This window comes from Triturus cristatus, chromosome 11 (assembly GCF_964204655.1).
Source record: "Triturus cristatus chromosome 11, aTriCri1.1, whole genome shotgun sequence".
Classification (NCBI taxonomy): domain Eukaryota; kingdom Metazoa; phylum Chordata; class Amphibia; order Caudata; family Salamandridae; genus Triturus; species Triturus cristatus.
This window is the reverse complement of record NC_140594.1, coordinates 743,835,981-743,851,480: the sequence shown is the minus strand read 5'-3', so window position 1 is coordinate 743,851,480 and position 15,500 is coordinate 743,835,981. Positions and strand designations below refer to the sequence as shown.

Here is a 15,500-nt window from a genome sequence, read left to right as displayed (position 1 = left end):
TGGTGGCTGTGTCTGCTGAGCAGATCCGCCATCTGGTTGTCCTTGCTGGGGAGGTGTTCCGCCATGAGGAACATGTTCCTCTGAATGGCCCACTTCCACATGCTCTGAGCCAGATGAGACAACTGTGGAGAGTGCGTTCCTCCTTGCTTCTGTATGTAGTACATTGCGGTCATGTTGTCCGTCCGGATCAACACGACCTTGTTGCACAGATGTACTTTGAATGCCTTCATGGCCAGGAAGATTGCCATCAGTTCCAGAAGGTTGATGTGCATTTTCTTCTGTTGTGTCGTCCATAGTCCCTGCACTGTGTAGTGGAGTACATGAGCTCCCCATCCCTGGAGAGACGCGTCTGCTGTCAGTACTATTTGTGGAACAGGCTCTTGGAACGGTCGGCCCTTGCAAAGGTTTTGTGGATTCCACCAATGCAGAGAGTTGTATGCCCGACCGCTCACCAACACTAGGTCTTTCAACTGTCCTTGAGCGTGATTCCACTGACGTGCTAAGCACTCCTGAAGCGGGCGCATATGTAATCTCGCGTGCGGGACTATGAAAATGCAGGAGGCCATCATGCCTATCAACTGCATGAACACTCGCGCAGGAAGGGAGTGTTGGGGTTTGAACTTGGAAATCAGCATTTGCATGCTGTTGATCCTCACTAAATTTGGCTGAGCTGTGGCCGCCAGAGTGTCTATAGTCGCACCCAGGTACTGTTGTACGTGTGCGGGCTGGAGATGGGATTTTGGGTAATTTAGTGAGAATCCCAGACTGTGAAGGAGGTGAATGGTGCGAGACATGTGGCTGGCACATTGCTGGGCTGACTTCGCTTGAACGAGCCAGTCGTCCAGGTAGGGGTAGATGTGTATGTGCTGCCTCCGTAGATGTGCCGCCACAGTAGCTAGGCACTTTGTGAAAACCCTGGGTGCTGTTGTCACGCCGAAGGGCAGGACTTTGAATTGATAGTGCTGTCCCTGAACAGTGAACCTGAGGTATTTTTTGTGTGAGGGGTGAATGGGTATGTGGAAATACGCGTCCTTGAGGTCCAGTGTGGCCAGGAAGTCTCCCTGCTTGAGAAGCGGAAGGACTTGCTGGAGAGTGAGCATGTGAAAGTGCTCGGAAAGAATGTACCGGTTCAGGGGTCTTAGGTCTAGTATAGGTCTGAGTGACCCGTCCTTTTTCGGTATTAAAAAGTAGAGGGAGTACACTCCCGTACTGTGCTCGTGGACGGGTACGACCTCTATAGCGCCTTTTAGAAGCATACTTTGCACCTCTTGCTGTAAGAGCGTTAAGTGCTCTGAGGACATAGGACGGTTTCTTGGAGGTATTGTGGGTGGAGTGGAGGTTAGCTCTAGACAGTAACCGTATTTGACAATATCTTTGACCCACCTGTCCGTGGTGATGGAGTTCCACGTGGACAGGAACCTTTGTAGCCTTCCCCCGACAGGTGTTATGTGGTCGGGAGGAAGGGAGAGGGCGTCACTGCTTGTTCTTGGGGGAGGACCTGGTGTTGCCGTAGCCGCGTCCTCTGCCCTTTGTACTGGAGCCACGATATTCACCCCGGGTGTTTTTATCGTAGGTGGTTTGGGTATTGCCCTTGTTGTATGTCTGCTGTGACCCCTGTCCTCTACCTGCTCCTCTATTTCCGGGGCGACGAAAGGAGCTGCTCCGAAAGGACTGAGTCTGGAGAGCCCCCATGGACTTTGCAGTGTCCGTGTCCTTTTTTATTTTCTCAAGGGCTGTGTCAACCTCCGGCCCGAATAAATAGTCGGGGTTGACAGGTTGGTTTAGTATATTATTTTGCACCTCAGGTTTGAACCCGGAGATTCGCAACCAGGCATGTCGTCGCAGCATGACGCTTGTGTTTATGGCCCTGGCAGCCGTGTCTGCAGCATCTAGTGCACACTTGATGGAAGCATTTGTGAGTAGCTGTCCCTCTCTGATAAGAATTTCTGCACCTTCTTTGAACGGGTCAGGGAGATGTTGGAGTAGTTGCTCCAATGTATCATAGTGCGCTCTATCGTAGCGAGCGAGGAGCGCTTGAGTGTTGGCTATGTGCCATATGTTGGCAGCCTGGGCGGCAACTCGCTTGCCAGAGGTCTCTAAAACCTTGGACTCTTTGTCCGGGGGAGGAGCGTCACCTGTCGTTTGCGAGTGTGCCCTCTTGCGAGCATTCGCAACGACAATGGAGTCGAGAGGTAATTGGCCTCTGATGTAAGTAGGGTCCCCAGGTGCTGATCTGTACTTTTTGTCGATCCTGGGGTTTATCACCCTTGCCCTGGTGGGTTCCTTGAAGATGTCCTTGGCTGGTTTGAGGACCCCTTTCAACATGGGCAGAGTCTTTACATGCCTTTCCGAGGAAGCGAAAGTGTCCATAAGGAAGTCGTCTTCCACGGTGTCAGAGTGAAGCTGCACTCCATGATTATTCGCAGCACGTTCAATAAGAGCGTTGAACGCTGCAGTGTCCTCTGTGGGAGAGGTTTTCGCTCCATAGAGTTGTGGGTCCTGTGCATCTAGAGGTGCACTGGGGTCTGCAGGGTCACCCCAAGTTTGATCAGGGTCCTGTTGGTCATCAGGGTCCATGTCTCCGTGGTAAGGGACTTGGTCATCCATATAGTCTGCCAACGCATCCGTGTCGGAGTGTGTGGGAGAGAATGATAGTGGATCCTGGTAGGGCGAGTCGAAAGATTCGCAAAGCACAGGTTCTGAGTCCACAGGCAGCTTTCTTTTTAGTGGGATCCTGAAAGGGTCCAAGGGTGGCTCCGAAGTTATCCTCCGGTCATGGATAATCATCCTGCCGGTGTTGGCGTCGATGTAATGTGACGGAGACGTCTCAGCAGGTGTAACCGTGGTGTGTGTGACCCGTGTCCTGAGTTGGAACATTTTCGGGATCGTGGATGGCGGCAGGCCAAAGGTTATGTTGGCTGGCGCCGAAGAGGCTGCTTGAGCTTTTAGTGGGCCGGAGCCCGATGTGTCCTGGAGGACCGTTTGGGTTTTGCTGCCTTGTGCTGCAACGGTTCGCACTTGAAGCGCTTTCGAGGCCTTAGCGCCGACCAGGTTTGTAGAGGCGGCCGTGGACTTTTTCGGCGCCGGTGGGTCATCGGGTCGAGGGGCGGAAATGGCCGTCGACGTTTTCGATGCAGGAGGCTTTGGTGTTGCCGTGGAAGCGACGTGAGACGCAGCAGGCAGTATGACCTTTGGTTTAGGAGTCGATGGCGTCGGCGCCGCGAGCCGAGCAGGTTTGATGGCACCGAGGGCCTTTTTCCGTATGCCGACTCCGGCGTCGGCCGCTTCAAGTTCGGCACCGAAGTCTCGTTTGTTGCGCTCGGTGCCGATGCGTGTCGCTGGCGTCGAAGGTGTGGAAGGCCTCGATCCGACTAGCGCCACTTTCGGTTTCATTTGTACCAGTGCAGCTTTCGGTTTCGGTTTGGTAGAAGGGAAACCAGCCGGTTTAGGTAATAATGGCTGCCGCTGAACGTCCGAGGCCGGGCCCGAGGGCGGGGCCGAAGAACTGCGGGATAGGTCTCGGGTAAGGCCCGAAGGCGATCCCTCGACCGGAGCCATAGACTGTGGCACTGGGCTCTCGTCAGTCTGAACGGGTAGGCCTTGCTCGTCATTGGAGCTACTCTCTTCGGCCCCTAAGGCCTCATCGCCGTCTCCTACCTCGGTGTTGTCTTCATCTCTGCGAAAGAGTGATTCGTCGACGTCGTCCGAACCGGAGTCATGTTCGGAACCGGGATTGGAGGGTAGGATTTCCAATTCCTCGACATCTTCGGCGTTGAAGATGTCTGCCGGGGCCGGTGCCGCGTGCTGCGCTTCGAGTCTCGCCGCTCGTCGATTCCGTAGAGTCTTCTTGGAACGGAACCGGGCACAGGCCATGCATGTCGATTCGTCGTGGTCCGGCGACAAGCATTTGTTGCACACCGGGTGGACGTCGATATGGGGATATTTCGCATTGCATACCGGGCACCTCTTGAATGGTGTCCTCGACTCCATCGTCGGTGGTCAGGTAAAAAGCGAAAAGTTGTTTCCAAAGTTAGTAAGCTAACAGGTAGAGTCGAAACCGATCGAGTGAACAGTACCGACGCGAACTAAAGGCCTTTTGGCCTCGACAAAGTTTTTTCCTAACTGGAGTTAAGATAGCACATCCGAACCCAATGGCGGAAAAAAACAATCTGAGGATGGAGAGGATGCCCATGCGCACTGTAGTCCAGGGGAGGAGTCACCTATCCAAGGATACTTCGAAGACTCTTCCAGGACAACAACGTGCAAACATCCGGACCCAACACTAGGCGGCGATCTATGCACAGATATGAATTCAGCAGCCCACATGCCTCGAACATATATATACACACAATGTTTATTTATAATTTGTTTTTATTACAGGAGGCTGGCGAAACAATTACAGTGGTCTCTAGGCCAGACCTAAAAAACACTCACTTGATATCTTTGCAAAGTTTGCCTTTGAATTATCGAACATATCCGTAATGCCAAGACTTTTAAGAGGATCCTTCAAATCGGTCTCTGCTTCTGCTGTGAATCTGTATAGAAGACGCAAACACAAGGCATCAGTAGATCGGTACCACAGCACTTTCATTTCTAAACTAAATGAAGAGGAAAAACAAAAACTTAAAGATTACTAAATATTTACAAATTCAAATAGGAATCCTATTAAAAAAAGTTAAGAATGACACGGATGGAATTTGAAAATTATTTTCACCCTATTGTGGACATTTGTCTAGGATAGCACGAGTCAAACTGATCTATGCGAGGAGTACTTGTGCAAGACGATAAAGAAAATAAATCTACTAAACGACAGTACGTCAAGTTAGATAACCCTCCAATTAAGAGAAACCCATTTTTTGAAGCTATTGCCAATTTAATCCATACATGAAAAAAGGTTTATAGGAGAAAATGTGACTTTTTAGAAAACTGATAAAGTTGTGACAGGATAACCTAAAGCACAACTTATACAAACAAACCTAGCATAAAATGTAAAGGGCAAGTAATGTCCTGAGAGTAACTTGTCTGATGTCCCATACAAGCAACAATGCCTAAAGGAGACAATTAGCACAAGAATCTTTGGAGGTTAGCAAAAAGCATTGTTAAATACAATTGAAGGAAATAAAATTTAGAAAAAAAATCAATGTCATAATTAAGGGTTCAAAGTTAAGCCCCACAGAAGTGAAGTTGGAATAGGGTTATCTAAACATACATGACTATTAACAAAAACCGAATATTTAAAAACCACAAATTTAAGACAATCCTTGTAACACTTATGAAAAGTTCAACCAGTGATCTGCAATATGCAAAAAACAAACAAAGAATATATATATATATATATATATATAGTCTACTGGCGGTCGCCAGTAGATATTTATAGTTAGGACCGTGTTTCCATAGGAAATCCGCAACATTCTATTTGGAATAACTTTGGCGCCGGTTGTCGAATCCTCGCTAAATTTTCAAAATAGGTGGGGCGCTCCGCTTCGCTCCTACCCTGAAAGTCTCGGGGGGATTCGTCAAGCGGGGGCTGAGAAAAAAGGGGGGTCCCAAAACACGTTTTCCCCATGCAATTTTCCATAGGGACCTTTAGTCCAAGGTACAGCCCGAACGGCTGAACAGAATTACTTTAAATTTGGCAAAGAGGTAGTCCTCAGGTCAGGCATGTGCCTTTTGCATATATGGTGTCAATCTGTTCAGTAGTTCCTGAGAAAATCAAAATTAAAATCATATACATATCTGGGCGGAGCCTAACCACACATCTCATCATGAGATCTGATTGGCTGTCAGTACTTCATCCAAGAAGTGTTGGCAGCTATCTTGGGACCAATATACATGATAGCACCTCATTAAAAAGCATTGCAGTTAATAGAAGGTTTTAAGACTTTAGTTACATTATAAATCATTTGTTGATCGTACCATACTCATTTTAGGAATTGTGGTGTGTTCTAAGGTGATTTTACTATGTGAAAAAGCCTTCTGCTGTGATATCACGAACCATGTTTGAGAGAAACAGGGGTGGGGGAATCATATCGCCAGACGCCCGAACCATGTTGTTTATATTGACGGGCAAGAAGATTTGTCTATTTATGTCCGACGGACATGTAGACATTAATCACGTTTTAATCACGTTAAAACAGGCTGTGGGCACTCTGGGGCTCACAGCCAATCCGAAGCTTGCAGAGAGCCTTTGGCGGCATCTGATTGGCTAGCAGCCCATGACTGGGCTCTAGCCAGTGATTGGCTGGGGGAGTGAAACGTCACTCAGCCTCTGCAAGCAGTAGTCCGTGGCCGCCACGAGGCTTGCAATAAGCATTCAGGTAAAATAAGCAGTTTTGCCCGCTTGAATTGTGTGAGATTGTGACGGAGGTGCTGCGATTTTCTTTTATTTTTAGCAACCGTGCGTGGGTAGATTAATTAGTACAAACGCCTAGGCCTGGCCCGCCTCGGCGCCTCAGATGAGGACGTCAAAAAAGCGTATCGCAAGCAGGCGCGCTGCGCTACCACTGCTTCATGGGGGAAACACCCATTACAACGAATTCAGATTCACGCGCTGCCATCGCAACGCGGGTTTAACATCGCGGGTCCGGAGCCTTCATACCGCAGATGGAAACAGATCTGCAGATTAATGCTTTCAAAAGAGACATCCGTTGGTGACTTGCAATTTATAACTTAAAGTCCTAATATAGAATAGTGAGCTATTAACTTTCAGCCCATAACTGCGTAAACACACCGACAAATAAACATTACACAATTGATTAATGTTGCAAAGAGGGTACATTTGGCGAAAAAACGATTCTTATTATGAAAGGAAGCTCCCAACTTTGCGGTTTCTTTTTCGATACAACTTACCGATTCACAAGGAACGTAGGGCTCACGTCTGGCCAGCTGCAATAGTGAGGGGGAAATGGCAGGAGGCACGCTGGCTGACACCTTTTATATCCCACCCATACGTTTTTACAAGGGTGACGGTAAATTAGTACATTACGTATGGTTTGAAATGTACGTATTTGGTGGGAATAAATACACAGCCAAGGGTGACGGTAAATTAGTACATTACGTATGGTTTGAAATGTACGTATTTTGTGGGAATAAATACACAGCCAAAAAAAATGGAAAAAAAGGGGAATAGAAATAAAAGAATTGCCGTCAGGGTTAAGGGGAGGGGGCGCAGGGGGGCAGGGACGCGATAATATCGCTTGACAAGTTTTACTTTAGCATTATTATTGCACAGCATTCAATGGTTTACTGATTTTAATAAAGCAAAAATATATTAATGTTTCTCTGTCAGCCGGAGCCCTTAGGTTTGAAGTGGAACGGGGGTAGGTGGGACAAGTGGATTTTACAGGACATGTAGATCTCAGTGGCATTTTGTCCCTTGGACAACTAGAATATTTGGAAAATTCCACACCCCTGAAATAAAAGACCGGCATCGCGCCGGAGGCCACGTCCCCTCCTTGCAGCACTCTGCAAGCGCGCCCCCTGGCCAGTTGTAAGTTGAGGAATTAATTCCCCTTCAATACTGAAGGTCCCTGAGGGCCAACTAGCCCAACAGGCATCTCCAGTATGCGCGAGGGAGCTGCGTTGCAGACAGGTGTTCTGAGGCCACGTCCCTTTTTACACCTCCATGCAACGCAGCTCTGTGGCGCTTACTGGAGGTACCTAGTGGTCTAGTTGGACCCTAGGGACCCTCAGGATTCAAGGGGACTTAATCTCCCAACTTAAAACGGCTACAGGGCGTGTTTACACAGTGGGGAAGGGAGGGGACGGGGCATGAGGTGACGTGTTCAAACACGCCCTGTGGTGCGTTTTAAGAGGTAGTTTTAATCCCCTGCCCTATTATATACTAGTGGCTTGCAGAGGAGGTCATGCTAATCACAGGGGGACCCCAACACATAATGTGCCCTAGTGTATGTAGGTGTTTTCACTGTATTCTGAGTGTCTTTTAACATAGCACTGGCTCTAGGACTGGTTAGTCAGACTCAGTTACCACCAGTATCCGTCTGAAAAAGTTGAGGGTACAGGATGAATTTGCAACAAGGCTGGTTTCTGCTCTTCTGTTTGTTCTTTCTGCACGTTATACTTCTTCCTGCACTTTTCTTAGTCTTTGAGGACTTCTGTTGCTTCTTTCTGCATTTCTTTTTTTTTGTGTGCGTTTTTCCTTCTTTCTTCACATGTCCCATCTCTGTAGGCATAGCTAGAAATTAGCATTTAAAAAAACCTTTGAATTTCACTGAAAAAAACATAGGTTTCAGGCACGTTATAGCTAGGAATTAGCATTTAAAAAACCTTAGAAATTCACTGAAAAAACCATAGGTTTCAGGGGCGTTATAGTTAGCTGGACTTTTCACTCGTACAAAACCATAGAAATTCCCCCGTTATAGTTAGTTCAGCTAACTAAAACTAGCGCGCCCGCAATGCACTGCTGATGACGTCACATATTACATCACTCATGACATGGTCAGTGACATCACTGATGACATCATCCTTGTGATAGAGTGGCAGACCTCCTCTCCCCCCAATATAACCTTTGATACACACATTCAAAAATAGAAATTAAAATTTTCAAAACAATGGACATACCAATACCAGTTGCAACAACCTATTCAGTAATTGTAAGATCCACATCCACATCCACTCATTCACCAACAGTCCTATACAGTCAGTCATACATGTACTCACTCATCATATGTACTCATACACCTATACATCCTGTTACACAACGCCACTCATCCATAAAGTTACTCACACACATAGTCACTCATGCTAATAAAGAATCAAACATCCGTTTACCTGCATATACAGTTATACACACACCACCACACTTACTTCTACAGAAACTTACACATACTTAGTCTTTTAAACAATCACTTATAGAAACACATACTTATTCCTACAGGAACTCTTTCAATCTCTCACTCTCACATATACTCACTTATATACACCAATAGTCACATATACTAGTTCAAAACATATGTAGTTACCCAGAGCCACTATTGAGACAGTCATTCATTCACTCACTAACACACCCATGCACACACTCATCCACCCATACAGTCCTGCACACTTCAACACATACAGTGAGTCACTCATTCATGCACCTATGCACTACGTAATACCCCCCACCGAACCATACAGACATCAGACACTTCTACTGATACTCAAAAAACCAACTAATAACCTATATAGACACTCATGTAGCTACTCAGCAACCCATGCAGCCACTTGTACACAAAGTGAGAGACTGATACAGATATTTACATATTTAAACATTACTCACTAAGCCATGTATTCACTAAGATACACTTAATCAGTCAGTTATACAATCAATTTTTCAAAAACAAATCATCCATTTAGACACTTATATACCCATTTATTCTTCCATCGACCTGGAGATATACATATATAAAACATGTAATTTTCAGAAAAACCCACATTCACTGGATGAGGTCATCAGTGATGTCATCAGTGATGTCATTTGAGATGTCATCAGTGATGTCATGAGTGATGTCATGAGTGATGTCACTGACCATGTCATGAGTGATGTAATATGTGACGTCATCAGCAGTGCATTGCGGGCGCGCGAGTTATAGTTAGCTGAACTAACTACAACGGGGTAATTTCTATGGTTTTGTACGAGTGAAAAGTACAGCTAACTATAACGCCCCTGAAACCTATGGTTTTTTCAGTGAATATATATATATATATATTCACTTAAAAAACCATAGGTTTCACACATGTTATAGTTAGCTGGACATAGCTGGACATTTCACTCGTAAAAAAACAATGAAATTTCCCCGTTATAGTTACTGCAGGTAACTATAACTCACGCGACCGCAATCCTCTGCTGATGACGTCACATTTTACATCACTGTATTTAGACACTTATTTACCCATGTCTTCTTCCATTAATCTTTAGCTATACATATATTACAAATATTTATTTTTCATAAAGACACATGTCATCAGTGATGTAATATCTGTCGTCATCAGCAGAGGATTGCGGTTGCGTGAGTTATAGTTGCCTGCAGTAACTATAACGGGAGAATTTCATTGGTTTTTTACGAGTGAAATGTCCAGCTAACTATAACATGTGTGAAACCTATGTTTTTTTAAGTGAATTTGCAAGGTTTTTTAAATGCTAATTTGTAACTATAACATGTGTGAAACCTATGGTTTTTTCAGTGAATTTGTACGGTTTTTAAAATACTAAGTTATGTATTTATTATTTTCTTTTCAGGTTTTTCACCGTGCGCGCACCGCGAAGTTTTTCTTTTTTTTTTTAAATCGCGAGCTTCGCGCACCGTGTGCGCGCTGTGCGCTTCGCGCACCGAGCGCCCACGGTTCGCAGTGCGTGCCGTGCGCGCACCTCGCGATTTTTAAACAAAAAAAAAAAATTTTTTTTTTCTCTCTTGGGGGTCCTTCCGTGACCCCCTGATCAAGGCTAGGGGGTCAGGAACTGTCCACTCTGCCCCCTTTTCACGTTCTCCACCTTTTTTTTTCACCCCCTCAGAGTGCGAGAGACTTCCTGGTTTCGACCGATTCGAATGTTTACCGACATCTAACAACCAATCAGAATTGCGCTCGCGCACGGCAGGGTGTGCGCACAGTGCGCGCACGGTGCGTGCATATAGATATTGATATGCTTTTAAATGCTATTTTCTCAGGAAATACTGAACAGATTTACACCAGACCTGCAAATGGCACTTCCTTGACCTTATGGCTACCTCTCTGCCAAATTTCAAGTAATTCTGTTCAGCCGTTCGAGCTGTAGCTGTGTCTAAAGGTCCTATGGAAAAATGCAGGGGAAAACGCGTTTTGGGACCCCCCTTTTGTCTCGGCCCCCGCTTGACGAATCACCCCAAGACTTTCAGGGTAGGAGCCGAGCGGAGCGCCCCATTAGTTTTGAAAATTTCGAGAGGATTCGTCAACCGGCGCCACAGTTATTCAAAATAGAATTTTGAGATTTCCTATGGAAACTAGGTTGTAACTATAACTATCTACTGACGACCGCCAGTAGTACATATATATATATATATATATATTCACTGAAAAAACCATAGGTTTCACACGTTATAGTTAGCGGAAATTTTACTGATAAAAAAACCAATGAAATTCCCCCGTTATAGTTAGTGCAGGCAACTATAACTCACGCGACCGCAATCCTCTGCTGATGCTAATACTGTATTTAGACACTTATTTGCCCATGTCTTCTTCCATACATTTTTAGCTATACATATATTACAAATATTTTTTTTTCATAAAGACACATATGTCATCAGCAGAAGATTGCGGTCGCGTGAGTTATAGTTGCCTGCACTAACTATAACGGGGGAATTTCATTGGTTTTTTATCAGTAAAATTTCCGCTAACTATAACATGTATGAAACCTATGGTTTTTTCAGTGAATTTGCAAGGTTTTTTAAATGCTAATTCCTAACTATAACGTGTGTGAAACCTATGGTTTTTTCAGTGAATTTGTACGTTTTTTTAAATGCTAAGTTACTTTACGCCATTCGTGGCGTGCGCGCCCACTTAACGCAGTTCGTGCGCGCACAGTGAGCACGCGGTGCGCTTCGCGCACCGCGTGCCCACTTTACGCAGTTAGTGCCGTGCACGCACGGTGGGCACGCGGTGCGCTACGTGCACCGCGTGCCCACGTTACGCTAGATGGGCCATGTACGCACGATGCGCTTCGCGCACCGTGCGCACATGTAGGACATATGATGCACTTCGTTTTGAAAGGTAATATTTTAATTTTTCGTATATGTTATAAGCCATTCACAAATGGTGCCCTTCGGGCACCATTTGCACACGGGGTGGGGAGAGTGTGGATAATTTTTTTTTTTATATAATTTTTTACCGTACGCGTACGGTAAGCGTAATCGGCGAAATTAGCGAAAAAATAAAAATTCCGTTTTTGGCCTTGGGGGATCTTTGGGGACTCCCTCAACATTGCTATGTGTGTGGGAGCTGTCTAAACAGCCCCTTTACATGTTTTTGGGCTTAATATTTTAAACATCACTCTCAGTGCGAGAGAGAAAATGGCGGCCGCCGCTTCCTGGTTTCGGCCGATTCGAATGTTTACTAAGATCTAAGAGCCAATCAGAATCGCGCTCGCGCACGCCACCGTACGCGTACGGTAAGCGCACCGTAAGCGCACCGTAAGCTGGCTCAGATATATATATTGATTTAAAGGCTATTTTCTCAGAATCTACTGAACAGATTTACACCAAACCTACAAAAGGCACTTCCTTGACCTGAGGACTACCTCTCTGCCAAATTTCTAGTAATTCTGTTCAGCCGTTCGGGCTGTAGCCCTGTCTAAAGGTCCTATGGAAAAATGCATGGGAAAAATGCGTTTTGGGACCCCCCTTTTATCTCAGCCCCCGCTTGACTAATCCCCCCGAGACTTTCAGGGAAGGAGCGGAGCGTAGCGCCCCACCTATTTTGAAAAATTAGCGAGGATTCGTCGACCGGCGCCAAAGTTATTCAAAATAGAATGTTGCGGATTTCCTATGGAAACGTGGTCCTAACTATAACTACCTACTGGCGACCGCCAGTAGGTAATATATATATATATATATATATATATATATATATATATATATATTTATTGCTGCGACTCTCCTCACATCCACCGTCCAAAGAGAAAGACAGCACTCGCGGGGGCCGTTTCCAAAGTTTATTAACTGGAAACCTAACGTAAACAAACAGACGCGTTTCGGTAACAACCTTCATCTATGTTTACCGAAGCGCCCGCCCGCCATGTTTTTAAACCATCATATTGTACACAAACATCGATGAGGGACCAACGTCAATCACGTAGTCTCCAACATTTCCTCCCCAATGTCGGCGCCATCTTAAAATGTCAGATTACCAACAAGCCTGGGTATCTATACTCTACTTGCAAATGCGTGCAGAATAAAGGAAGAATTAATCCATGCACGTTCATCAAGCCCTGAATGGGCATACACCTGGAGAAATTCTCCAACAAACAAAACATGGCTAGGGCTGCCTACTACTAAATACTCTATACATTCATTAGCATAAATAATAACAAAAATACTGAGAGGGAGAACAACTACTAAGTCTATACATCTAGGGATACTATATATAATGTACACTACGTAATGTTTCTACAGGAAGCATCCAAGGTAAAGTAACGGGTCCTATACTCGGGTTCAAATACAAATACAAAGCAATCTCTGCGAATATACATATACACATATACACATCATATATATACACAACATATACAATATATATACACATTATATATACACAACTGCCAGATCGAGTGTCGTCAGACTATAGTGAAGGAAGGGGAAGATAAAATGATGGGTTTCATTCCCCTAGATGCACAGCTAACTCTTCACTACTATTGAGGCCCCATGGTGTTTTTGTTTGAAGATCGATAATGTACCGTGACTCCAATCTCCGGAGTTTAAGTATCCTATCTCCCCCTCTAGGATTCAACGGTACATGGTCCAAACAGAAGTAGCTCAACTCATCTCGATTGCGATTGTGAGTTTTGTCAAAATGACGTGCTACGGGGTAGGTCTCGTCTCCTTTACTGATCGCCCGCATGTGTTCTAAAATCCTGATCTTCGTAGGATGAATAGTGCTGCCCACGTAACGCAGGCCACAAGGACATACTAGGCAGTAAACTGTATAAGGAGTGGTGAATGTTAAGAACTTCCTGATGTTCCTACTGATTCTCATAATGGGGATTTCATAACTCAGCAAACTTTTACTCCCTTTGCAGGCCTTGCATTTGCCACATGGAAAGAACCCTCCTAGTGCCCCAAAAGGTGATCTGGGGGCATCTCTCAGGTAACTGCACACTAAGTCATTTTTGATGGACCTGGCCTTTCTAAATGTGACGATGGGATGGAAGATCAGTCCCTATCACGCCATCAGTCTGTAAAATGTGCCAGTTCTTGCGCATGATCCTTTTGAGGTCTCCCGCATCCCTCGAGAAGGTAGTTATGAGTCTGAATTTGCCCCCATTGATGGTATCACCCACATCCTGGGTTTTTACACTTTTAAGCAAGTCCGCCCTTTTGATGACCTTCACCTTTTCAAAAGCTTTCTCAAGAACCCCTTTACTGTAACCTCGGGCTTCGAAACGTCTGATGCTATCTTTGGCTGCCTCTTGAAACTCTTTATCATCTGAACTGTTCCTTTTTATACGGAGCAATTCCCCATAGGGGATGCTCCTAACCAGATTAGTGGGGTGGCTGCTAGAGGCATGCAGGACAGAGTTACCCGCTGTCTCTTTGCGGAAAAGTTTGGTTTTCAACTGTCCTTCTTCTACATGGATATGAACATCCAAATAATTCACAGATATAGCATCTATCTCCCCTGTGAATTCTAGATTAACCTTGTTGTTATTCAACACATCTATGTAGTCTCTGGCCGAGTCGAGTGAACCGTTCCACACGATGAACAAGTCATCAATGTAACGGTACCACACGACCACCTGTTCTGTCCACTGAGTGTTGGAAGTACCCCAGGCTACCTGCTCCTCCCACCAGTCTACGAACAAGTTCGCATAGCTGGGGGCGAAGCAGGTACCCATGGCCGTTCCCGAGATCTGTCTATACAATTGTGTATGAAACAAAAAGATGTTGTTAGTAAGACAAAATCTGGCAAAATCTATAAGCAGTTCATTATGTTCTAGGTACTTCAAAGGGCGTTTCTTAAGAAAATAATCCATTGCCACCAATCCATCACAATGCGCAATCGAGGTGTATAGACTTGTAATGTCTAGTACCATCAACTTATATTCCTCCTTCCATTGTAGAGCAGCAATGTGTCCCAATAGATCTTTCGTGTCTCTAATATATGATTTTAAATTTTTGACATGGGGCAAAAGGAAGGAGTCAACATAAATCGACATATTTTCTGTAAGACTGCATTGGGATGCCACAATTGGTCTCCCTGGTGGTGTCGCTTTGTTTTTATGTACCTTAGGAAGGTGATAAAAAGTCGGAATAATGGGGTTCAGCCTTCTGAGAAATAGAAATTCATCAATTGTCAATAATCCTTTATTATGCCACTTGGTGATGAGGGAGTGATAGTCCTCCATGCTAACATGGTATGTGTTAGTGTCGATGGCAATATATGTCTGTCCATTTGAAAGTTGGCGAAGCGCTTCCTTGTCATAGTTGGCTTTAGTTTGTAAAACTATATTGCCCCCCTTGTCCGAAGGCTTACATACTATTTCTTTGTCTTTCCTCAGATCTTCCAGGGCCTTTTGTTGTTTGAAAGAAAAATTGCTCTTCTTTGTTGTGTCCTTTGTGAATTTTTGTTTCCGTCGGAGCTGTATCAGATCCTTAGTGACAGCTTCCGAAAACACTTCAATTGCATCAGGTGCCATTTGAGGTAGAAATTGCGACACCGGTTTAAATGTGGTAAGTCCACCATGTTGTTTTATTCCAGTTATAGCTAGTTGTTGCGATTGCCTTAGAGATGTTAGGGTACCGTCTTCCGCTTCT

The 15,500-nt window shown here is 45.1% G+C and overlaps 1 protein-coding gene across 2 annotated transcripts in view; it reads right to left on the bottom strand.

Annotated features, from left to right (window-relative positions):
• SERPINE2 (serpin family E member 2) overlaps window positions 1-15,500 on the bottom strand; it is a 323,804-nt gene that overhangs the window by 89,701 nt on the left and 218,603 nt on the right. For both annotated transcript variants that reach the window (XM_085634405.1, XM_085634404.1), the window contains one exon: window positions 4,435-4,535. In XM_085634405.1, coding sequence (XP_085490531.1) covers window positions 4,435-4,535 — 101 coding nt within the window. The remainder of the gene's footprint in view (window positions 1-4,434; window positions 4,536-15,500) is intronic.